We start from the raw sequence: 22,759 nt of genomic DNA on the forward strand, positions 1-22,759 counted from the left end.
CCTCCCGTGTCAGATTTCTTGTCTTCATCCCTTGTGCTTTGACATAAAATGGTAGTTCCCAAAACCCATCCTAACTGGATCCAGAACTCCATTTTCTCAGCAGCTCTAAATAGAAGTTGAATTGGTGGTGGGTAGAAAGCAGAGCAGATGCTATTGCATTCTTGTGTGGGTTCTTGGGTCCGCTTTGTTAGAAACGGCGAGGGGGGGCCCTGCGCAGAGCAGAGGTTTCCGGGTGGGCCCGGCCTGCTTGCTGACGGCGGGCCATTTTAGCTCCTGTTCTGACCTGAATCTTGCTCAGTCCATCTGCTCATAGTACTTCTATGCCACGGGAGCTGTCTCTTCAAGCTCAAGGTGTCTTTGTCATCACTGCCCCCCACCCTGCTTTTCGGGGTGAGGGATGAGGATGGGGTCACAGAACTGACGGGCAGGCAGGGGGCACCGGGCTGTGTGTGCTTTGACGGGGGCGGGGGGCAGTGCTTTGTGTCTCCTTCCTTGCTGACTAGAGCCCAGCTTTTGTCCTGGGACACCTCCCTCCCACGTGGCCATCCAGGATTGGGTGTCATGGCTACCAGACGGTGGCCGCCGTTCTGGGCATCACACTCCCACTTGACCGTGTCTGGTGTAAGGAGTGTGTGGGCAGCGTTCTCTGTGTCTCTTTGATATAAAAGGAACCTTTTCAGAAGCCCTGGCCTCTCCCGATGTCTGCTTGTCATGGCTGAGTCAGTCAGTAAGCAGGAAGGGGCCTTGCCCACAGTGACTTTATCATGCAGGTGATGAGCACATTCATGCTATCTTATTAGCATATTAACTCCTCTGTTCCTCACAATGGCCCTACCAGGTGGGCCTTGGCGTTCTACGCGGGAGAAGGTTCAGAGACGTTCACAGTTTGTCCTAGGGTCATGCCTTGACTGCTGTGACCCAGGCCTGACACCAAGCCCAGCCCACATGACAGACAGGGCAGTAGGGCCCAGGTCACAGCAGGCGTCCTGACCTGGAAGCCAGGGTTCCTTGCTTGGTGGCTCCTGGTGACTTGAGCAGGAGGCCAGGCAGCTGGGCCAGCCATCTGCCAGCCTCCACCCCTGCACCGCGCGGCCCATCTGGCCAGCACCGGAGGCTGCTCCGAAGGCCTCCTGGGGGTGGGGGAGGTCGGATGCCATCACGGGGGGTGGGGGGTGGTTCACGTGTAGCGCGATGGCTGGATTAGCAGTAGCGTTTCCTGTGAAGAATCTGCCCACCACACACAGGCTGGCGCTCCGCTCGGTGTGAACATGCTCGGCTCTGGTCACGTGAGTTGTGCGTTGGGGCAGGCTCAGCTGCTTTAACAAGGAGCCCCCCAATGTCCCTGCTCTAACGGGACGCAGTTTATTTTTTTCCCAGAGCAATCATGGGTGTGTGTGTGTGTCAGGCACTCTGGGACCCCCGTTGTGGACATGGTTACTCAGGTCACCACTTCCTGGTGGGGTTGGAGCCTGGAGGAACATATAAAGATTCCTGCACCTGCTGCGGGGGTAGCGGTGCTGTGCCTGGCCGCAGAGGTCGCTGGGAAGTGCCGTCTGGTCCCGCCCAAGGGAGGAGGGGCCACGGGCAGGCCCCTCTGGGGCTTTTCAGCGATTTTGAGGGGTTCCTGTGTGCCCCTGAGGGAAGAGGAAGGGGAGGGGCCCCTTGGCATCTCAAGCTCTCCCTTGGCGCCGTCTGCTTAGCCGCGTCCCTCCGCCTCATGGCCTTTCCCGGCTGGCTATCTGTAACCAGGGACTGTTCTCCGGTCCTGGGCAGTGTTCCTGGTGGTGCTTTCTCCTTGGGCCCGGTGGCTGCAGCGGCTCGCCTCTCTGGCTCGGGACATGAAACCTTGGTGCAGGGGGGCCAGAGAAGGGGAGCTGGGAGACACATCTCACCACTGCCCCCTCCTCCTCTTCCCCTCAGTGGTCCCTGCGGAGCAGGACTTCTGCTCTGTGCTGTTCCTTCTTTCCACCCCCACCGGCTTCTCTGCGCCCCTGGGGGCCCCGGGGGTATGAGCCCGGGCGGTGTGACTGTGCTTGCAGACACCCAGGCTGGCCCCGGGGGTATGGGCCCGGGCGGTGTGACTGTGCTTGCGGAACAGAGGGGCTGCAGCAGACCCTGTAGACACCCAGGCTGGCCCCGGGGGTATGGGCCCGGGCGGTGTGACTGTGCTTGCGGAACAGAGGGGCTGCAGCAGACCCTGTAGACACCCAGGCTGGCCCCGGGGGTGTGGGCCCGGGTGCTGTGACTGTGCTTGCGGAACAGAGGGGCTGCAGCAGACCCTGTAGACACCCAGGCTGGCCCCGGGGGTGTGGGCCCGGGTGCTGTGACTGTGCTTGCGGAACAGAGGGGCTGCAGCAGACCCTGTAGACACCCAGGCTGGCCCCGGGGGTGTGGGCCCGGGTGCTGTGACTGTGCTTGCGGAACACAGAGGGGCTGGAGCAGACTCTGTAGACACCCAGGCTGGCCCCGGGGGTGTGGGCCCGGGCGGTGTGACTGTGCTTGCGGAACACAGAGGGTCTGCAGCAGACTCTGTAGACACCCAGGCTGGCCCCGGGGGTATGGGCCCGGGCGCTGTGACTGTGCTTGCGGAACAGAGGGGCTGCAGCAGACCCTGTAGACACCCAGGCTGGCCCCGGGGGTATGGGCCCGGGCGCTGTGACTGTGCTTGCGGAACACAGAGGGGCTGGAGCAGACTCTGTAGACACCCAGGCTGGCGTGACTGTGGACTCGCTGTGACTGTGCTTGCAGAACAGAGGGGCTGCAGCAGACCCTGTAGACACCCAGCTGGCCTGACTGTGGACTCGCTGCTGCTGTTTCTCTAAATAGTATGCTTTTCTGCATTAATTTGATCTTTAAAAATACTATATTGGAAAGTGCTCTTAGCTGGCTTACTGAATTTTGGGGTGCCTTTGAATTTTGCACCCAAGGCCTCACCTTACCCTAGTGCCAGCTCTGTGCTGTGTAATCTGATTCTGAACGTTAGAAGCTCAGACTCTTGGTTCTTGTGGAGCCACTGGGTGACGGGAACAGCAGGTCTGTCTCCCCCCTGCATCATCGGGGAACGCCCCGCTCACATGTGGCCGTGCACGGGTGACTGCGTTCTTCAGTCTCCTCTGCAACTTTACCGATGTGCTTTCCTGTTAGTCAAAATGATGTATTAACTGAGATTTCTAGAACATTTCCTTAAAAACATGAAGGCATGCCACTCTTTCCTCCTACTGCTGGCTGGAGGGTGGACGTGATGGCCGGACCTCCAGCAGCTAGCTTGGCCATGGGCTGCCCTTGAGAACGGACGTGGGTATTGAGGATGACAATTTTGTATGGGCAAAGCAAAAGCATATATGGAGAGACATGAGTTATACCTATTATGCCAGTGCGAGGCCAGGTGTCCCTACAACAGAGATGAGTAAACAGGTGCAGAACTTCCGAGCAGACCGGGGTGCGCCTGGGCAGGTGGCTGTGGCGTGGAGGCCTCAATGGAGGCGTGGTCTGAGCGCCGACTGGGCTAGGCCGGGGAGCTGCCTGCGCTGGGGAATGGCAGCTGTGACCGCGGCAGCCTGGCCGTGGTGCTGGGGTAGAACCCGCGTCCGCACGAGGCCAGAGCCGGGACTCAGCCTTCGCAGGCTGGATCACAGAAGCGTGAACAGGTTGCGGACGGACACAGGGAAGATGAGCAGCTGGCTGGGAACAGACACTGTCACTCACGGTGTTGACAGAAGCAGCTTCCGCCCTAAGTCTCGCGAGCTTTGAAGGGACTCGTGTTGCCAGCCAAACTCCACACTGGCGAACAAAAGCCTGGGCTCGCGAGCCCAGTGCAGGTGTACCCGGAGGGACAGTGGCCGTGCAGGGATCTCTGGCCAGCGCGCTGGGCAGGCGCTCACCTCGTGGGCGGGGTGGGGAGGGCGTGTGACCCTGTAGCTGCTTGAGCTTGTGACTGCTGCGTGGGTTGTCACTTCTTTTTCCCAGAAGAGAGGTCTCGTTGTGGCCATCCCCACCCCTGTACTGGTTCCGGGCTGGGCCTTAGTTTGTCATTCAGCCATGGACTGAGCTGTGAGGTCTTGCCCAGCCTAGAGGAATGTGTCGTCGACCCCCGAGACCCTAGACCTGGGCAGGGAGCGGGAGCTGGTGGGGCTGCGCTGCCTGCCTTGGAGAGAGGGACACGTGGTCGGCGGGGGGTGGTCGCGCTGTTAACGTTGATTGGGTGCGTCACATCCTGCGTTTCCGTGTGGGAAGAAGAGGGTGGTGGGTGGGGACCGAGGCGGCCTGGCCTCGCCCCTCCGCTGCTCACCGCACTTGGGGTCTCTGATGGCCAGCCCCGCCTGCCCTGTTCTCCCTCTGCTGTCATTTGAGTGGAGCGACAGCAGGGTGGGCGGGGCACTTATTTTGAGCCAGTGGTGGCAGGCTGGGCGGGGTACTCTGCATCTGACAGGGTGTCCTGGCGCCGCTGGTGGCATTTCGCCACACGGAGAAAGCCCGGGGGAGCTGGAAACCGACTTGGAGAGAAAGGCCCAGGGCGCTGGGCCGCATTGTGGGTCCCGGCGCCGCAAGCCCACCGGTGCTCAGGTGGTGGGTTGCGTTTGGTCGGCTGCGAGTGAAGCCGGTGGGGCGGGAAGGGTGTGGGGACTGCGAGCTGGAGACCTCCCCCTCCGGGCTCACGTCCTCATGGAAGAGCAGTGGACGCCCAGGACCAGCAGTACACTTGGTATGCAGGTTGGTGAGCTGTGTTCCAGCCCTGCTCTGGCTGGGACAGCTGAGAACAGAGTGAGGGGAGGAGCTGTCACGTCCCCTTCCTCACAGCGTGAAGGGCCCCTGATCCTTCACAGGGAAGTCTGTGAAGCTGTCATTTTGAGTTACTGAAGTCTGGCACACCCCTTCCCGCAATAAAATGTCCCAGGGCAATAACTGTCTGCAGGGCACCCCCGGCTAGTCCTAGTTGCTTCTTCCAGCAGTTTCCCAGGAGTCTGCACTCAGCTAGCACCAAACACGCTGTTGTTTTGTGGCGGCCCTGACGTAGTTCTCAGCATAAACGTGTTTACTCGTGGCTGAACGACACGGGAAAGGGGACTGAGGGGGACCTGAAGCAGTCAGCTCACAGCAGAAACAAAAGACAGCCTGACCTGTGGTGGCGCAGTGGATAAAGCGTCGACCTGGAAATGCTGAGGTCGCCGGTTCGAAACCCTGGGCTTGCCTGGTCAAGGCACATATGGGAGTAGATGCTTCCAGCTCCTCCCCCCTCCTCTCTGTCTCTCTCTCCCTCTCTCTCTCTCTTTCTCCCTCTCTCTCTCCTCTCTAAAAATGAATAAATAAAATTTAAAAAAAAATTAAAAAAAAAAACAAAAGACAGCTTGAAGAACCGTTTATTTGTAACAAAGTACAGCTCTCTCCCTACAGCCCCAGCCCGAATTTAAAGAAGGGCGGGAGCGAGCACCCCAGGAGACGGGGCCAGGCGTGCTCACCATGGACAGCAAAGGCATGCCCGCCGCCCTGGCCTGGAGAAGGCACATCCAGGAAGGCCTCCGGCTTCTCAGAAGCAAAGCTTTGCAGCGGTTACTTTAGTGTTTCATTACTTTGAAACGACAGAAGGGCAGAGCAAGACGTGGCAGTTACAGCAGAGGAAGGGCTGGGCTTCAGGCCGCATGTGACGCTCTGAGTTTGGACCGTCACTAACACACATGGTGCCCCAGGGAGACGACCCACACCCCACCGGTGTCCCAAGAGGCCGGAGCATCGCAGAACGGAATGTGGGCAGCTCGCCAGTCAAGAGTCCCACTGGTCACAACAGCTGCTCCAGTGCAAACTGACCAGTGTGAGACCCAGTCGCCTCAGACAAGTACGTGGAGGAGACTGAGGGTTCTGACTGGTTCCGACGGGCTAGAAGGGGCTCCTCCCCCAGGTGTCAGGTCCACGGGAAAGCCGCCTGGGTGCAGCATTAGCGGTCCACCTGGCAGCGAGCACGCCCTGGTCGAGTTGTCCTGGTCCCAGCCAGTGACACATGCTGCCTGCCCGCTGGCCGTGCTGAGGACAGGGAGAACCTTTGTCCACTCGAACGGAGGCTTCTCGGGACTGTCGGTGCACGCGGGTGTCCCCCAGGACCGCGGGGCCTTTCTGATCAGATGCAGTCTTCACTCAAAGCTGGGAGGACCATGTGCCGTGTGAGGACCAGAACACAGACTCCTTGCTGTCCAGCATGAGCCAGGCCGTCAGAACCTTGTCGTCCGCAGTGGGCGGGAAGCGGGTGACCGTGTACACATTCTGGCAGATGGGCCAGAGGCCAGCGGTGCCATCTTGTCCATGCCTGCAGCTAATGCAGGTCGAGAATGTTTCTCTAAGGGTGGTGGCGGGGCCAGGGGTGGTGTGGGGCAGCACCTGACTGGCACCTGTGACAGTGGCCCGGCCTACGCGAGCCCACAGGAGGACGCACTGCGTGGCCTGGTGGTCAACAGTCTTGCTGGCCTGACGCCCAGCATCCTGTGCTCGTGAAGTGGAGGCCGCAGGCCTGTATTCGCAGGGCGGCAGCCTGCAGGCCCACTGTCTGCACCAAGCACCGTGCCACGGGGTGGGGTGGGGTGGGGTGGGGTGGGGGTGCAGGGCCCTGCGCCCACCGACGACCAGGCCCACAGACACCAGCGGCTCCAGAACCAGCTCGGAGTGGACACTGAGCCCACGGGGCGTCGGCGGGCGCCGGCGCTATCTGAATCTCCCGACGCGGATGGACAGAGAAGCTTCTGGTTTGTGTGGCCGGCCAGGCGTCTCTGCACTGGAGACCGTGTCCCTGCTCTGCACACCAGTGGCTTCCCGGCTGTGGGATAGAGGCTGTCACTGACTCGCAGTTCTGACCCAGGGCCCACCCACACAGGACCACCGTGGGGAGCAGGGAAGGGGGACGTGGCGCCCTCGTGTGGCCTGCGCAGGGTTGACGGTGTGGACCGCAGTGAGTGGTTTCGGAGGGTGGCCCGGGAGGGGCCGGTGGGTTTGGGGTTTCTGGGCCAGAGAGCCAGTACGCTGGGAGAGGGATAGAGGGCCCGGCTGGGCGAGGGGCGAGGGGCGAGGGTCCAGCGCTGCGCACAGAACCTGGGAGCAGGAGGGTCCCTTCCTGCGGGAGGGCTCAACTTCACCGAGCAGAGAGGGGTCCAGGGAGTGGCTCGCCGCCTCCCGGAGGGAATGTGTGGGAAAGATGGGGACCAAGGGGCACCTGTAGTGCGGGGAGGCCCTGTCACCTTTTCCTTCTCCCCAGAGCGAGCTGTGTCTGGCTTTCTGTTCCAATGTCATCTCCGACGGTACTGAAGTCGTCGTCCTCTTCAACCAGGAGATTCTGCATTTGAAAACAAGGACATGTTCAGACGTCTTTCTAGCCTACATTTGAGCAAGGTAAGTGTATTCCTGTCAGCACCAGGGGAGAGCCACATGTATGTAACCTGAGCAACAGAGGAAACACTCCACTGCCCGATGGCCGCGGGCGCAGGCAGAGCGGAGAGACACCTCGCAGCTGACCTGGCTGAGTGCACCGGCCCTCCTGGAAGGGCGCCCCCAGGTCAGGGCTCCCGTGGCAGAGGGCCACATCAGCCACGCCCGCGGAGTCACGCTTTCGCCTGTGGATAGTCCCTTTCCACTGGAGGCTGCTAGGAGCATGCCTGTGCCTTTCACCTCCTTGGTATTTGCCAGAAGCTTCTAGCACAGTTATAGATGCAGGGCGGGCCCGCTGGTGCACTCAGTTTTGTGTGTACAGTCATTCACCGTGGACACTGCCCGCCACGCCTGAGCAGCATCCTCACGTGGCTTCGGGGAGCTGGTTCTGGCCACTCGGCTGTGACTGCTTCTCCTCTCAGAGCAATGTTTTCTCCACATTGTACTCGAGCCCAACAGCTGGTGCGTCATCAATGTGCTTTTTAAGAGCTGTGAGACCTTACAGAGTAAGAGAAAGTATGGAGATAACGGGACACCCGGCAGGATCCCAGGTAGCATAATGGGGGCTGGCAGTGTGGCCCGATGGTCGGCGCAACGGGGCTGGCAGTATGGCCCTGCGGTCGGAGTAACGGCGGGCTGTGTGGCCCTGCAGGCGGTATGGCCCTGCGGTCGGCGTAACGGCGGGCTGTGTGGCCCTGCAGGCGGTGTGGCCCTGCGGTCAGTGTAACGGCGGGCAGTGTGACCCTCCAGTCAGCCCCCGCCCCCAAACTGTCAGTGTGCGCACGGCTGCAGCTGTTAACAGTGCTATTACCCGTTCACCGGATTTGCTCACTTTCCAGTGTTTCTCGGGGAAAGACAGACTTGGTTGATGTCCCTCCTGCACTAAGCTGAGCCCAACACGAGTCTGGTCTCCGTTCCCACCTTCACTGTCCCCAACAGCTGCACAGCAGTGTGGCCCTCAGCACTCACACTCCGAGTGGCCATTCTGTGACATCGTTCTCTTTCTAGGCCGGACCCTCGGCCGTGTGCTCACCGTGGCGAAGGTGGCTGTGCTGTTCCCCTTACACTGCTGTCCCACAGCTGGTTCGGTGCCTTTTCCCCGTTTTATGTTTTCTGAGTCATGTAGGTTCTTCCATGAATGCTGTCCCAGGTTGTGCTTCAGTGACCGCTTCTGTCCAGTCCTGTGGGGAACACGCGGGGAGTGTCACCTCTCCTGAGCAGGGCCACCGTCCCCAGACTGGCTGTGCCGTGGGCACCCCTGCGGGCAGGGGCGCAGTTCTGCGGGTCAGGCCACAAATGGCAGCACCCTGCTCCTGGGTGCGGCTCCCTGGTCACCAGGCGGCTGACCGCCTCCCGTCGGCTTCCTGGCATCCCGTTTCCTCTTCTGAGGACTGTCGCGTTCTCCCGAGGGGCTGGGTTATCCTTTTGAAACCGATTAGAAGCACTTGACTCATTCTGTTGTTAGACGTGTCTTTTCCTGTTTCTGGCTTGGCTTTTTATGGTTTCCTTTGATGTACGAAAGGTTTTTTTGTTTTTTTAAATTTAGAAATTTAATGGGGTGACATTGGTCCAGAAGAATCCATAGATCTCAGGTAAACATCTGTATAGCATTTGACTTGTTCAATGTGTTGTGTGCCCACCACCCAAAGCCAAATCGTTTTCGGTTACCATAAAGTCCCTCTTTGCCCCCCTCCCCTCCCCTCCCCCTTCCGCTAGTAACCACTTCACTTTTATCTGTGTTCATGAGTCTGTTTTATATCCCACCTGTGTGTGAAATCATCTAGTTCTTAGCTTTTTCTGATTTATTTCACTTAGCATAACATTCTTAAGGTCCATCCATGTTGTCGTAAATGGCAATATGTCATCATTTATTATGGCTGAGTAGTACTCCATTGTAGATAGGTACCACATCTTCTTTATCCAGTCCTCTATAGAGGGACACTGTGGTGCTTCCATGTCTGCGCCACTGTGAACAGTGCTGTGATGAATCCGGGTGGGTGTGTGTGTCTGCGTACCAGTGTTTTCGAGTTTTCCCAGTAGATAACCAGTAGAGAGATTGGTAGCTTTGTTCTTTTAAATGGATTTTGGTGAAGGAAGAGAGACAGGAACATCCATCTGTTCCTGTGTGTGCCCTGACTGGGGATTGAACCAGCAACCTCTGCACTCCAGGCTGATGCTCTAACCAACCAATCAAGCTATCTGCTCAGGGCGGTAGCTCTGTTCTTAATTTTTTGAGGAACCACCATGCTGTATTCCATAATGGCTGTACCAGGTTTCATTCCCAGCAGCAGGGATTGAGGATTCCTTTCTCTCCACAACCTCTCCAACACTTGTTACTGCCCGTCTTGTTGATAACGGCCGATCTAACTGGTGTGAGGTGGTATCTCACTGTAGTTTTGATTGGCATTTCTCTAACTGTGAATGAAGAACATCTTTCCATGTATCTGTTGTTTGTGTGTCTTCATGGGAGAAATGTCTGTTCAGGTCCTCTTCATTTTTCTTTCTTTTTTTTAGTGAGAGACAGACAGGAAGGGAGAGAGATGAGACGCATCAACTCGTTGTTTAAGCACTTAAGTTGTTCATTGACTGCTTCTCATCTGTGCCTTGACCAGGGGGCTCCAGCTGAGCCAGTGACTCCTTGCTCAAGGCAGCGATAATCCTATGCTCAAGCCGTTGAGCCTGCATTCCGGTGGTGCCCTTGGGGTTTCAAACCTCGGACCTCAGCATCCCAGATTGATGCTCTATCCACTGCGCCACCAACTGGCCAGGCCTTCTCATTTTTTAATTGGATTGTTTGTTGTTGAGCTTTGTGAGTTCTTTATTATATACTTGGGATATTAACCCTTTGTCGGAACTGTTGTTTGTGAAGATCAACTCCCATTTGGCTGGCTGCCTTTTTGTTTTGTTGTCAGTTTCTTTTGCTGTGCAGAAGCTTTTCAATTTAATGTAGTCCCATTCATTTATTTTTGCCTTTACTTCCCTTGCCTTTGGGGTCAAATTCATAAAATGTTCTCTATGGCCAAGGTCCATCAGTTTTCTTCTATGTAATTTATTGTTTCAGATCTTATATTTAGGCCTTTGATCCACTTTGAATTAATTTTTGTGCTTGGGGACAAACTGTAGTCATGTTTCATTCTTTTGCATGTGGCTTTCCAGTTTTCCCAGCACCATTTACTGAAGAGACTTTTCTGTTCTCCATTGTGTTTTGGCTCCTTTGTCAAAGATTATTTGCCCATATACACGTGGTTTGACTTCGGGGCAGTTGATACCGTTCCGTTGGTCTGTCTCTCTTTCTGCCAGTACCATGCTGTTTGATTGTCATGGCTCTGTCTCTGCCAGTACCATGCTGTTGTCATGGCTCTGCAGCATAACTCAGTCAGGTAGTGATGCCTCTGGCTTCCTTCTCTCTTCTCAGGATCGCTTTGGCTATTTGGGGTCTTTTATGGTTCCATACAAATCTGATGACTTTTTGTTCTATTTCTTTAAAAAAATGACATTTAGATTTTAACTAGGATTGTATTAAATCTGTATATTGCTTTGGGTAATATGGCCATTTTAACTATGTTGATTCTTCCAATCCACAACCATGGAAAATATTTCCATTTCATTGTTTTTTTTTCAGTTTCTTTTAATAATGCTTTGTAGTTTTCAGTCTATAGATCCTTCACATCCTTTGTTAAGTTTATTCCTAGATATTTTTGTTGTTTCAATTGTAAAAGGAATTATTTTTTTTCCCAGTTGACTTTCTGAGATTTCATTGTTGGCGTATATGAAAGCAGAAGGCTTTTGTATATTCATTTTGTATCTGCGACCTGACTGCATTTGTTTATTGTTTCTAATAGTTTCTCAGTGGAGTCTTTGGGGTTTACTACATACAGGGTCACGTCATCTGCAAAATGTGATACCTTTCTTCTTCTTTCCCAGTATGAATGGCTTTTACTTCTTTCTCTTGCCTGACTGCTCTGCTAGGGCTTCCAGTACTGTGTTGAATAAGAGTGGAGGGAGTGGGCAACCTTGTCTTGTTCCTGATTTTGGAGAAAAAGCCTTCAGGTTTTCACCAGTTAGTATGCTCTGGCCGATGTTGTGCCATCGGCGGCCTTTACTATGTTGTTGAGTTCCTTTCTGTGCCCACTTTATTGAGTGGTTTAATCATAGTGGCTATTGTATCTTATCAAATGCCTTTCTTGCATCTATTGATATGACTGCTCATAGGGAATCCTTAACATAAAATATGAATTACTAAATCAAGGATTATATTAAATCAATAGTTTAATATCAATAAATTAAGGATTACAATGATATATTAACCCTTAATATAAAAAAATCACCGCATGACAACAAACTAGGTTAGTCCAGGGACTGTAGGATGGCCCGCGTCAAGGACACACTTACGTAGCGACACCACACTCGCTGGCAGGAATGTTACTCTAAAGACTGCATTTCCTAGGACAGCCACCCTCTAGATTCGTCACCCAGAGTCGATTAAAGAAGAAAAACCATATGGCTGATCAACAGATGCAGAAAAGGCCCAGAATGAAATTTAGCAGAAGGAACCCGAGCAAACTGGGGGCGGAAGGGCCCGGGCCGCCCGGCCTCGGCAGCAGCAGGTTAGGAGGAGACCCCAGGGCACTCTGGGGGCGGGAGGGCCCGGCAGCAGGTTAGGAGGAGACCCCGGGGCACACTGGGGGCGGGAGGGCCCGGCAGCAGGTCAGGAGGAGACCCCGGGGCACACTGGGGGCGGGAGGGCCCGGCAGCAGGTTAGGAGGAGACCCCGGGGCACACTGGGGGCGGGAGGGCCCGGCAGCAGGTCAGGAGGAGACCCCGGGGCACACTGGGGGCGGGAGGGCCCGGCAGCAGGTTAGCAGGAAACCCCGGGGCACAGGGATTTGCGGCAGGCCCAACGCTTAGCCTGCCCCCGCTTCATTAGTCGGCTCCCCGCTTCATTCCCTGTTCCCACAGACAACTTACACGGGCTGTCTGCGCCTTGAAGATCTGATCAAACGTCTCTACTACATCATGTAATCGTGGTGTTTCGTCAGAGCTGTCAACTTGCTGTTCAACAACTTACCTTAATACCAATAATATCTCCATCTCTCAAGTAGTAAGGCGGCCCCTGCAAATTATCTTGCCTTTTCTTCCTTTTCTTCTTGGTAACTTGCTGGTTCTGTGGAAAAACCAAGCATGTTGAATAAAGAAAACCACCTCGCACGTCCGAACGTCCTGTCTGTGGGCAGCGGTGGTGGTGCTATTCGTCGCAGCAGGGTGGCCCACGGCCCCGAGGAAGCCCCAGGTTACCCAGCGGGCCACCGGGAGCCACGCGGCCTTGTCGGGGAAGTACTTGGCGATCTCCGTCTTCTCCACAGGAAGGGAGTAGAGCTCGGCCAGGCGCTGCCGCAGGGAGCTGGCCGTGCCCCGGGCCGCGTCCCACACCACGTCCACGGGCCGGGCGTAGGCCCGCTGGCCGGGCAGCCGCATCTGTGTCCGCAGCAGCACGTCCTGGGGGCTGCGCCAGAAAACAGCCCGAGGTCAGGTCGAAACTGGGAACTGTGTGGTCACTGAGGGGGTGCGGTGGGCGGCGCTTCCCCTGCCTCCTCTCACTTCTGCAGGGAGCTTCCCAGAACCAGCCGCAGTCACCGCCCCGAGGCTGTATGACGGCAGTCCGCCCGCACTGGCTGTGACCACACGGCATCAGGGCGGCCCGCTCTCTCCCGGCACGGTGTTTCCGGCGGACCGCCGGTTGAGAACACTGCCCTAAGCCCTGCCTGCTAGCGGGAAACCCTTTTATTTTGATTTCCTTCAGTCTTGACCCAGGACAGAGGTGAAGCTCCCCTTCTGAGGCAACAGCACAGTCCTCTGGGAGGAAGCCGTCCGTGGGGCACGGAGGGAAGGGGCCAGCAGAGGGTGGGGGCCTGGGCACGGGCCGCAGCAGCTGGGAAGCTGGCAGGAGAAAGCTGTCTGAGCTGCTACACGGCTGAGTGCTGTGGGGTAGCCGGCGGAGGGCACGGGCAGGGACCTGGAGGACCAGGACTCAGAAAGGGGCTGAGTTAGATGCGGAGGCTGTGACAGGAGAGGAGGTGAACACCCGGGTCCGGTGGGGGTGGGGGAGAAATGCAGAGAGCTCCGGGCCGCCAGGGAGAGAGGAGGCGGCGGGAAGGGGATGGAAGCGAGTGCAGAGCACGGTCTTCAAAGGACACTGCTCGTTAAAAATCAAATAAACATGGCAGAGAGTCACTGTCATTATTACAGAAAGCTCACACAAGTTATACCCCGTTAAGAACAGGCAAAATATATGAAATAATTCATACACTCACAAAATACAAATGACTTACAAGCCTTTGAAAAAATGCCCAATCTTAGCAGCAAAGCATTGAAGCAAAGAGACAAGATAACCACTTTTCATTCATCAGTTTAGCAAACATTTAAACAGCATTCAGTGTTGGTGTGAGGGTGAGGAGAAGTTAAAACTCAGAAGCACTGCTTTACCCGGAGTCAAGTTACCTGGGTAGCTTACCCAGAGGAGAGTTACCAGTTTATTCTACAAGGTTTAAGATGTCCCTGCCATCTGACCCAGAAGCTCTCCAGGACATCGCTCCTGGTGACAGAGCCTGCACAAGGGTGCACTCGGAACCGCCGCAGCACAGGATGGTCACGCACGGCTGACGGCGTGCCACCGGCCGCTGGGCCACAGGCTGACCACAGGAGGGGCAGCCCCGTCTCATCAGGCAGCGGGACTTTAGGAACCTTAGTATTTGGTGATACTAACAAAAACGTCTTATAAAAGATTTTCCTATACTGAAAAAATAATAGAAGGTTTGATTGTAGACAACTTCTTCATTCAACAGATATAAATAATTACTGACTCTGACAAAGGCACCGTCCATGTCTGTGTCGGGGACACCACCAGGACCCAAACCACGAAGACCTTGCTTTCCCAGAGCTGACTCCCTAGTCGTGGGAGACAGGTCAGCACAGGTCACTGCTAAGTACCTCATATGTCAGCTTTGCTATTAGGAGGAAAACAGGGGCTGGAGTGACAGGTGCTTCTCTAAGTCAGTGTGACAACAGATAACCCAGATGCACCGACACAGCTGGATATGAGCATCTTGCTGATCCTTCGAGATCATTACAGGTTCAACGTGCATTTGGGACTTACTGAAAAATTCTCGTTTTTATGAGAAAATGAGTTTCACATTCTAGACACAGATATACAAACACATTTCTAGAACACAACCGGTTTTAAGTTGCCAGACTACTTAGAAGAAGTGAAGAAAACTGCTGTTCAGTTATTAGATTTTTTTCCCCCCATGTCCACAGCTAAACTTATCCCCAGGTCCCAGGGCAGGAACCCAGAGCCCATGAGCGGTGGAGCTGGCTGTAGCAGCCATCTGGGCCAGTCCCTGCTATGGGGGGAGCAGGGGCTGAATTTGACTTGGCTGCGGTCAGTTATTAGATTTTTAAGACGCTGCCCACTATGATAAGACGTGTAATTTTCTGTTACGGGATGACTTACCCTAAGTGTTCCTCGTTCTGAAGGGGCTCTAAGCAGATCTCAGTTCTCTGTCCCAGTTTATATTCCCTGATAATAGAAAAACAAACCAGTGAGTGGCATCGTTTAATTTTTTAAAACATCTTTTTGTCAATTTAAGCTTTTATTTTTTTTGTGAGAGACAGAGAGAGACAAAGAGATAAGAAGCATAAACTTGTAGTTGTGTAACTTTATTTGTTCATTGATTGCTTCTCATATGTGCCTTGACTGGGAGGCTCTGGCCGAGCTAGTGACCCCTTGCTCAAGCTGGTGATCTCAGGGTTTCACACCTCAGTGTCCTAGGCCAACACTCTACCCACTGCACCGCCACTGGTCAGGCAATTTTAAGCTTTTTTAAGCAAAATATTTTACATAACATTCAAAATTTAAGAAATTACTATGAACAATTATACTCCCAACAAATTGGCCAACTTAAAAGAAATGGGTAAATTCCTAGGAACATACAACCTGTCCAGGATGAATCATGAAGAAATAGGATATTGGGACAGACCTGTTATTAGTAAGGAGATTGAATCAGAAATCTCCCAATGAAGAAAAGTCTAGGACTAGATGGTTTTCACTGATGAATTCTACCAAACATTTAAAAAAGAATACCTATTCTGAAACACTTCCAAAAAATAGAAGAGGTGGGAACACTGCCAAACTTGATGAAGCCAACATCATCCTGATAACCAAACCCAGACAAAGACACTAAGAAAAGAGAATTAAAGGCTAATATCCAAGGGGCATAGATGCAAAAATCCTCAACAAAATAACCACAGGCTGAGTTCAACAACACATGGAAAGGACCACACACCATGATTAAGTGGGTTTACACTGGTAATGCCAGGTTGTGTCGAATATGTGCCCATCAGTTAGTGTAACAAACCACATTAACAGAATTAAGGATAAAGATTAGATGGTCTCCATAGATGCAGAAAGAAACACTTGATAAATTCAACATCTTTTCATGTTAAAAACTCAGCAAACTGGATGCAGAGGAAACGTCCATGACAAAGGTCACACGTGACAAGCCCACAGCTACCATCACCCTCAAGGGGAATGGCTGAGAGCTTTTCCTCTACGATCAGGGACAAGATAAGGACACCTACTCTTGCCACTCTTTTAATAGTATTGGAAGGACCAGTCAGAACAATTAAGTCAGAGAAAGAAATAAAAGGCACCTGAATCAGAAAGGAAGTAGTAAAATTATTTCTATTTGCAGATGACATGATGCTATATTTAGAAAACCTTAAAGTCTACACCAAAACACTATTAAAACTAATAAATGCGGCCCTGGCCGATTGGCTCAGTGGTAGAGCGTTGGCCTGGCGTGCAGAAGTCCTGGGTTCGATTCCCGGCCAGGGCACACAGGAGAAGCGCCCATCTGCTTCTCTACCCCTCCCCCTCTCCTTCCTCTGTCTCTCTCTTCCTCTCCCGCAGCCGAGGCTCCATTGGAGCAAAGATGGCCCGGGCGCTGGGGATGGCTCCTTGGCCTCTGCCCCAGGCGCTAGAGTGGCTCTGGTCGCGGCAGAGCGATGCCCCGGAGGGGCAGAGCATCGCCCCCTGGTGGGTGTGCCGGGTGGATCCCGGTTGGGTGCATGCGGGAGTCTGTCTGTCTCTCCCCGTTTCTAGCTTCAGAAAAATATAAAAAAAAATAATAAAATAAAACTAATAAATGCATTCAGTAAGTTTGCAGGATACAAAATCAATATATAAAAATATACATAAACAACTTTCAGAAAGAGAAAGTTAAAAAAATATCTCATTTATAACAGCATCAAAAAATAAAATACTTAGGAATACACTGAACTGAGGAGGTGAAAGAACTTCTGTCCACTGGAAACTACAAGACACCGATGAAGGAAACTGACAAAGACACAACTAAATGGAAAGATAGTCCATATTCATGGATTAGAAGAATATTGATGAAGTGTTCGTACCACCCAAAGTGATCTACACATAAAATTCAAACCCTATCAAATGTGGATGGCATTTTTCACAGAAATAGAAAAGCCAATCCTAAAAATGTGTGTGAAACCACAAAAATACCCCAAATAGCCAAAGCGATCTTAAGAACAAGGCTGGGGACATCACGCTCCCTGATTTCAAATTAGATGACAAAGCTATAGTGATTACAACACTCTAGTGTCAGTATAGAAACAGACGCAGAGATCAACAGACACAGTAAACCCACACATATGTGGTCAATTAACTTAAGACACAGGCACCGGCCCTGGCTGGTTGGCTCAGCGGTAGAGCGTCGGCCTGGCGTGCGGGGGACCCGGGTTCGATTCCTGGCCAGGGCACACAGGAGAAGCGCCCATTTACTTCTCCACCCCCACCCCCCTCCTTCCTCTCTGTCTCTCTCTTCCCCTCCCGCAGCCAAGGCTCCATGGGAGCAAAGATGGCCCGGGCGCTGGGGATGGCTCCTTGGCCTCTGCCCCAGGCACTAGAGTGGCTCTGGTCATGGCAGAGCATCGCCCCCTGGTGGGCGTGCCAGGTGGATCCCGGTCGGGCGCATGTGGGAGTCTGTCTGACTGTCTCTCCCCATTTCCAGCTTCAGAAAAATACAAAAAAAAAAAAAAAAAAAAGACACAGGCACCAAGGCTCGGCAATGGGGAAAGGATAGTATCGCCAATAAGTGGTGTTGGGAACACTGGACAGCTTCATGCAAAAGAATGAAACTGGACCACTGTCTTACTGCACCAGACATAAAAATCAACTCAAAATGGATTCAAGTCTTGAACCTAAGTCCTGAAAGCATAAAACTGGAAAAAACCACAGGGGGTAAGCTTCTAAGCTCCTTGACATTGGTCTTGGCAACAGTTCTTTGGACTTGATACCAAGAGCAAAGGCAACAAAAACAAAAGTAAACAAGTGGGACTACATCAAATGACAAAGCTCTGCACAGCAAAGGGAACCATCCACAAAATGGAAAGATGCGTGCTGGTGCGGATGTGGAGGAGAGGGGACCCTGGTGCTCTGCTGGTGGTGTGTGAACTAGTACATCCACTGAAAAACCAGTCTGAGGTTCCTCAAAAACTCGGCACAGAACACCAAGTGACCCCGCAATCCACTGCTTCAAGGTCTGCGGGAAAGGGAATGGGACAGGCTAGCCAAGGGACACCTACTCCCGTGTTGACCGCAGTCCTTCCTGTTCCCAACAGCTAAGATGGAAACACCCCAACTCCATCAACAAACGATGGGGAAAGATGAGGGGCGCACGCGACCACTCGGCCTCGGACAGGAGGATGCTGCTGTTTGCCACAACATGGGCTGAGGGACACGTGCCAGATGCTGTTTACTTACACGCGGAATCTGAAAAAGCCAAACCCACAGCAACAGAGACCAGAACAGTGGCTGCTGTGGGCTGGCAGTGGAGGACACGGTGCAATCTGCAGTAATAAGGTGACTGAGTTCGGGGGTCGAAGGTGCAGCACGGTGATTTCAGCTAACAATACTGTCTATACTGGAAGGCAGTCGCTGAGAGAGTAGATAGTAAATGTTCTCACCATAAACAGAAATGGTAACTGTGGGGTGTGACGGGGTGTCACTCACGCTGCAGTGGTTACCATTTTGCATTATGTGTGTATCAAATCAACAGGCTGTGTGCCTTAAACTCACACAATGTTGTATCAGTCATGGCACAATAAAGCGAGGAAGGAAAAAACAAAGTTTTGTTCCCAGTCTCCAGAGTGCAGTGAAAATACATGAAGCTACACTTTCTACTTGACCCGGGAAACTGAAGCTGTCCCTGAGTGTGACGCGACACCCGTGCCCTCAGTGGGTGTGCAGTCACTGAGCTCGGAGAACCTACCTGAGCCGCTGGTTTCCGCGCAGAAGCCGACCGGGGCGCCCGCCGTCCATTGTCCAAGCTCTAAGGAAGGTCGGGGCCTGGACGGCGCAGGCTGACAGGCGGGACAAGCTTGTGGCCTAGAACGGAGACAGACGTTTGGCCGAGGGTCTGAAAATGTACTCACAAACGGACTGCGTGGGGAAAGAGGGAGCACTGCATGGGACAGCTGGAGGAGGGGAGCCCAGTGGTGTCACAGCTGCTGAGACTCACAAACGGGCTGCGTGGAGAAAGACGGAGCACTGCACGGGACAGCTGGAGGAGGGGGCCCAGTGATGTCACAGCTGCCGAGATTCACAAACGGGCTGCGTGGGGAAAGACGGAGCACTGCACGGGACAGCTGGAGGAGGGGGCCCAGTGATGTCACAGCTGCTGAGACTCACAAACGGGCTGCGTGGGGAAAGACGGAGCACTGCACGGGACAGCTGGAGGAGGGGGCCCAGTGATGTCACAGCTGCTGAGACTCACAAACGGGCTGCGTGGGGAAAGACGGAGCACTGCACGGGACAGCTGGAGGAGGGGAGCCCCGTGATGTCACAGCTGCTGAGACTCACAAACTGCGTGGGGAAAGACGGAGCACTGCACGGGACAGCTGGAGGAGGGGGCCCAGTGATGTCACAGCTGCCGAGATTCACAAACGGACTGCGTGGGGAAAGACGGAGCACTGCACGGGACAGCTGGAGGAGGGGGCCCAGTGATGTCACAGCTGCTGAGACTCACAAACTGCATGGGGAAAGACGGAGCCCTGCACGGGACAGCTGGAGGAGGGGGCCCAGTGATGTCACAGCTGCTGAGATTCACAGGGCGCTCTCTTCAATGAAATGAGCCTTGTAAGTTTTGTACAATAATTTCTAAATCTGAGCCAAAAGCTCCGTTTTAATAATTGTTTTAGGAAATGAAACCAGTTCATTTCCACGTGAGGGTAACTCCGAAGAGCAGACTCGACTGGCTTTCTGCTGACCTGACTCTCCCACCGCGTTCGCTCTGCCAGGGAAAGAGCTGGGTTCTGAAATCCTTGACAATCTTTGCGTCTTACTGCTAGGCCCAACTGCTGAGTAGGTAACTATAGTATTTAGTTTATACTATATAAAGTGACCAATGATTTGTCCATTTTTAGCTTAAAAGAACAGCAATTTTGTATCTTTCAATCCAATACCAAAAAAAAGTTTCTTCCCACTTGTCAGAATATAACCATTTTCTTTTTTTGAGGAATGAGGTCACATCATGCACTGGGGACACACAGGTCAAATGTCAGTGACTGATACTCATATTGTCTGCCCCACCTTTTTCCTTTAAGAGGAAGAAGGGGCCCAACCTGTGGTGGTGCAGTGGATAGAGCGTCGACCTGGAACTTGGCAGTCACAGGTTCGAAACCCCAGCTTTGCCCAGTCAAGACACATAAGAGACACAATTACAAGTCGATGCGTCCTGTTCCTCTCTCCCTCGCCTCTCTCTATAATGAATAAAATCTTAAAAAAAAAAAGAGGGAAGGGGTGTTCATTTCAGTCCAGCATCTGAAGCATTTAATATTGTATTTGATCCAGCCTTTCCATTTGGACCGAACACTACGAATGTTAGCGCTTAAGAAGATAATATGTCTAGTTTTGCACCCCAACACAAAGCCGATATTCTGACCTCCTGGGAAACTGACAACTCCTTTTAACTAATAACACAAAACACAGAAGTCACAACAAAACAAAAACAGTGTACAGTGATTTTCAACCTTTGTTTCTCACGCACTCAAACTAATTACTAAAGAAAAAGGGGCCCTGACCTCTTCTTCCTTAGTAACTAATTTATTTGTGCCATGAGATGAAAATGGTTGTATTTAGTCAGGGGCACTGACCTTAGTAATTAGTGTGTGTTTGCGCCATGAAAAAAAAAGTTGAAAATCACTGTACTAAACTATGCTTTACAAATGTTTTAATAAATCAACATAAGCTGCAAATCACCACAGACACATGGAGATAAAAGCAGGGCATGCCTGTCGCCTGGCGGAGGGGAAGGCAGGCCGCCAGCCGTGCGGACAGAATGCCAGGCAGCAGTCCCAGCATTACCCCGCCCCCGGCATGTGCCACGTGCCATCAGAACAGCCTAGCGCGGGAAAAGGAGACGGTAAGAGATTAACCTCCCGGAAGAGCCCAGGCACGCGAAGGCGCGGCAGCAGGGGGTCTGACCTGTGCCTTCAGCTCCAGCAAGGTGGCACCTTCCGAGATTTCCACGTCTCCCAGATAGTGGAGCGGAGCGTCCGCGTCCACGTGCTCGTCACCAGGAGCCCCTACAAAGGACAGATCCAGGTGCTCGGGAGGCGCTTTCGGCGCACTACTTCCCAGTTCTGAAGTGCACGCACGGCGCGGTCTGCAGCTCCTCTAGTGCAATTCTGCCTGCGGGACCCCGGCTGAGCTCGCATGTGGACCCCGGCTCCGGAGGGGGCACGCCGTCCGCCCGTCCGCGGCGCTCTCAGTGGGGCGGCTCTCGGGTTCACACCGGTGAAATCCACCCAGAACGTTCATGTCCACACTCTTCCCTCAGAGGGCTTTGCTGGTAGGACACTGCCGTTCCGATGCCGCCTTCCTGTGTCCTCCTCCGCACACCGCCCCCGCCCGCCTGCCCCCGCTGTTCCTTGGCCGTATGTACAAGAACGTGACTCAGGAGAGGCAGGCCAGCGTCCTTACCTGTCTGTCCAGGGCCCGGGAGGAGGCCACAGTCAAGGTTTACTGACTGAAAGAACCCTTGACAATAAGAAGGCCTACATTTGTCTTAAAAAGGGGGAAATAAAATGCTCTCTCACCTGAAACTCTGTAAAAGCTGGCAACTGAATTTAAAATTCATAATAATTTACCTCAGTTTGCTTTAATTAAATGTCTGTTTATTGCTAGGCACACTGCTAATACAGAATAAAGTTAGATTATACATGAATTAAGCGGAAAAGCTTCAGAAATGTTTCTCCTTTCATCTCAAGGACACCAGAAGCCCACAGACCCTTAGGAATCTCTCAGGAATTAAGAATGTTTCTTATATGTTGCTATAAAAAGGAATACCAAAAAATGAATCTATTTTTATAGATAAACGCTGATTAAACATGATTTTTTAAGTTTGTAGCCAACTCTATATATAATTATTATTCTATTACCAAAGCATTTTTAGGGTTAGTTAACATATCTAACCCAACAAAAAAATAGCTGCCAATTTCATAGCTAATTCAATACGAGTATATTTTATTTCTCTAAACATATATTCCTAACTTAAAAAGAGTACAGAGATAAGATTTTGATTTTCTATAATTTCAAAAATGAGGTTTAAAACATAAAAAATACAAGTGTGTAACACTCTACCCCCCCCCCCCCCGACATTAAGCATGATTAAACATGTAGAGAGTTGGTCCTACATAGTTACAAAGGCAAGTGACTGGTGCTTTCTTTACAAGGAAGTGGAAATCCACTATTTACAATGGACATTCCAACTCACTGTCAGTGAATTCCGGTGTGTGCGGAATTCTGTCTGTGGGGAAGCAGAGAGGCAACTCAGAAGTCAAGCCGGTGTCTGCAATGCCCGCTGGCTCTTAGAGGCAGTGAGGCTGGTGGAAGGCCCCGGGGCAGGTCCTGGGGACCCACTGGAGCACGGGCTCAGCCCTGTCTCTGCCCAGCTGTGGCCCTATCAGAGCTCAGCATCAATACCCCGTCTAGACGGCAAATGAGGCCGCTGTTCAGACTGCCAGGAGGACCTTGAGAGATGACATATGAAACTTCCCTGAGAACCTTTACTATACTGATACAATGTAAAGACTGGGACAGATAGCACCTTAGGGAGGTTATGAAGCCCGGCATCAAACAGGATGCTGTGACTGCTATGGAATGACTCACGGAATAAAGAGGTTCTGATTTCCAACTGTACATTTAGAAAATAACTACGTCACCTGCCCCTCAGCAGAAGCAGTCATTTCACTTTCTTTAGGACACGCAGGCTGCGGGGGC

At 52.9% G+C, this 22,759-nt stretch overlaps 1 protein-coding gene and 1 non-coding gene across 9 annotated transcripts in view; both read right to left on the bottom strand.

Annotated features, from left to right (window-relative positions):
- Positions 1-3,191: 3,191 nt before the first annotated feature.
- USP40 (ubiquitin specific peptidase 40) overlaps positions 3,192-22,759 on the bottom strand; it is a 75,983-nt gene continuing 56,415 nt past the window's right edge. For 3 of the 8 annotated variants that reach the window (XM_066346334.1, XM_066346331.1, XM_066346333.1), the window contains 8 exons: positions 20,963-21,063; positions 18,750-18,865; positions 14,915-14,980; positions 12,700-12,907; positions 12,473-12,568; positions 7,218-7,312; positions 5,346-6,799; positions 3,198-5,112 (listed from right to left, as the gene is read on the bottom strand). In XM_066346334.1, the coding sequence (XP_066202431.1) occupies positions 6,688-6,799; positions 7,218-7,312; positions 12,473-12,568; positions 12,700-12,907; positions 14,915-14,980; positions 18,750-18,865; positions 20,963-21,063 (794 nt within the window). In that variant the 3' untranslated portion in view covers positions 3,198-5,112; positions 5,346-6,687. Of the gene's footprint in view, positions 5,113-5,345; positions 6,800-7,217; positions 7,313-12,472; positions 12,569-12,699; positions 12,908-14,914; positions 14,981-18,749; positions 18,866-20,962; positions 21,064-22,759 lie in introns of those variants that run through there. The other 5 variants (XM_066346337.1, XM_066346336.1, XM_066346339.1 and 2 more) reach the window with 4 other exon arrangements.
- Positions 14,707-14,842, bottom strand: LOC136379257 (small nucleolar RNA SNORA5). The gene has a single exon (XR_010746739.1). It is a non-coding gene; the product is annotated as a small nucleolar RNA SNORA5 (small nucleolar RNA).

The sequence above is a fragment of the Saccopteryx leptura genome, chromosome 7, assembly GCF_036850995.1.
Source record: "Saccopteryx leptura isolate mSacLep1 chromosome 7, mSacLep1_pri_phased_curated, whole genome shotgun sequence".
Taxonomy (NCBI): Eukaryota; Metazoa; Chordata; class Mammalia; order Chiroptera; family Emballonuridae; genus Saccopteryx; species Saccopteryx leptura.